The sequence below is a fragment of the Pterocles gutturalis genome, unplaced genomic scaffold (genome assembly GCF_000699245.1).
Source record: "Pterocles gutturalis isolate BGI_N339 unplaced genomic scaffold, ASM69924v1 scaffold22049, whole genome shotgun sequence".
NCBI lineage: Eukaryota > Metazoa > Chordata > Aves > Pterocliformes > Pteroclidae > Pterocles > Pterocles gutturalis.
Window position 1 is genome coordinate 1 of NW_010136306.1, and position 234 is coordinate 234.

General features: G+C 56.0%; 1 protein-coding gene across 1 annotated transcript in view; it reads left to right on the forward strand.

The window, feature by feature from the left end:
• The first annotated feature begins 148 nt into the window (after positions 1-148).
• The window catches only part of LOC104468211 (bifunctional heparan sulfate N-deacetylase/N-sulfotransferase 1-like), a 7,891-nt gene continuing 7,805 nt past the window's right edge, over positions 149-234 (forward strand). Inside the window, 1 exon segment of the mRNA XM_010082266.1 lies at positions 149-229. Coding sequence (XP_010080568.1) covers positions 149-229 — 81 coding nt within the window.

Consider the following 234-nt stretch of genomic DNA (forward strand, 5'->3'; position numbering starts at 1 on the left):
ATAGTATTTTAATTTATTAGTAGTATTCCATTTTATTTTACCTGGTTTTTTTGCTTGGTTGCTTGCTTGCTTCTTCCCCTCCCCGGGGCTCGCGAGGGGAGGGGGTGGGCAGAGGAGAGGGACCCCAACCCACGCCGCGGATGCAAGGATGACTGTGCTGGCCAGGGCCCGGCGGGGTATCCGGCAGCTCTCTCCGCAGGTGGTGTTGCTCCTGCTCTTTGCCTTCTGACTGCT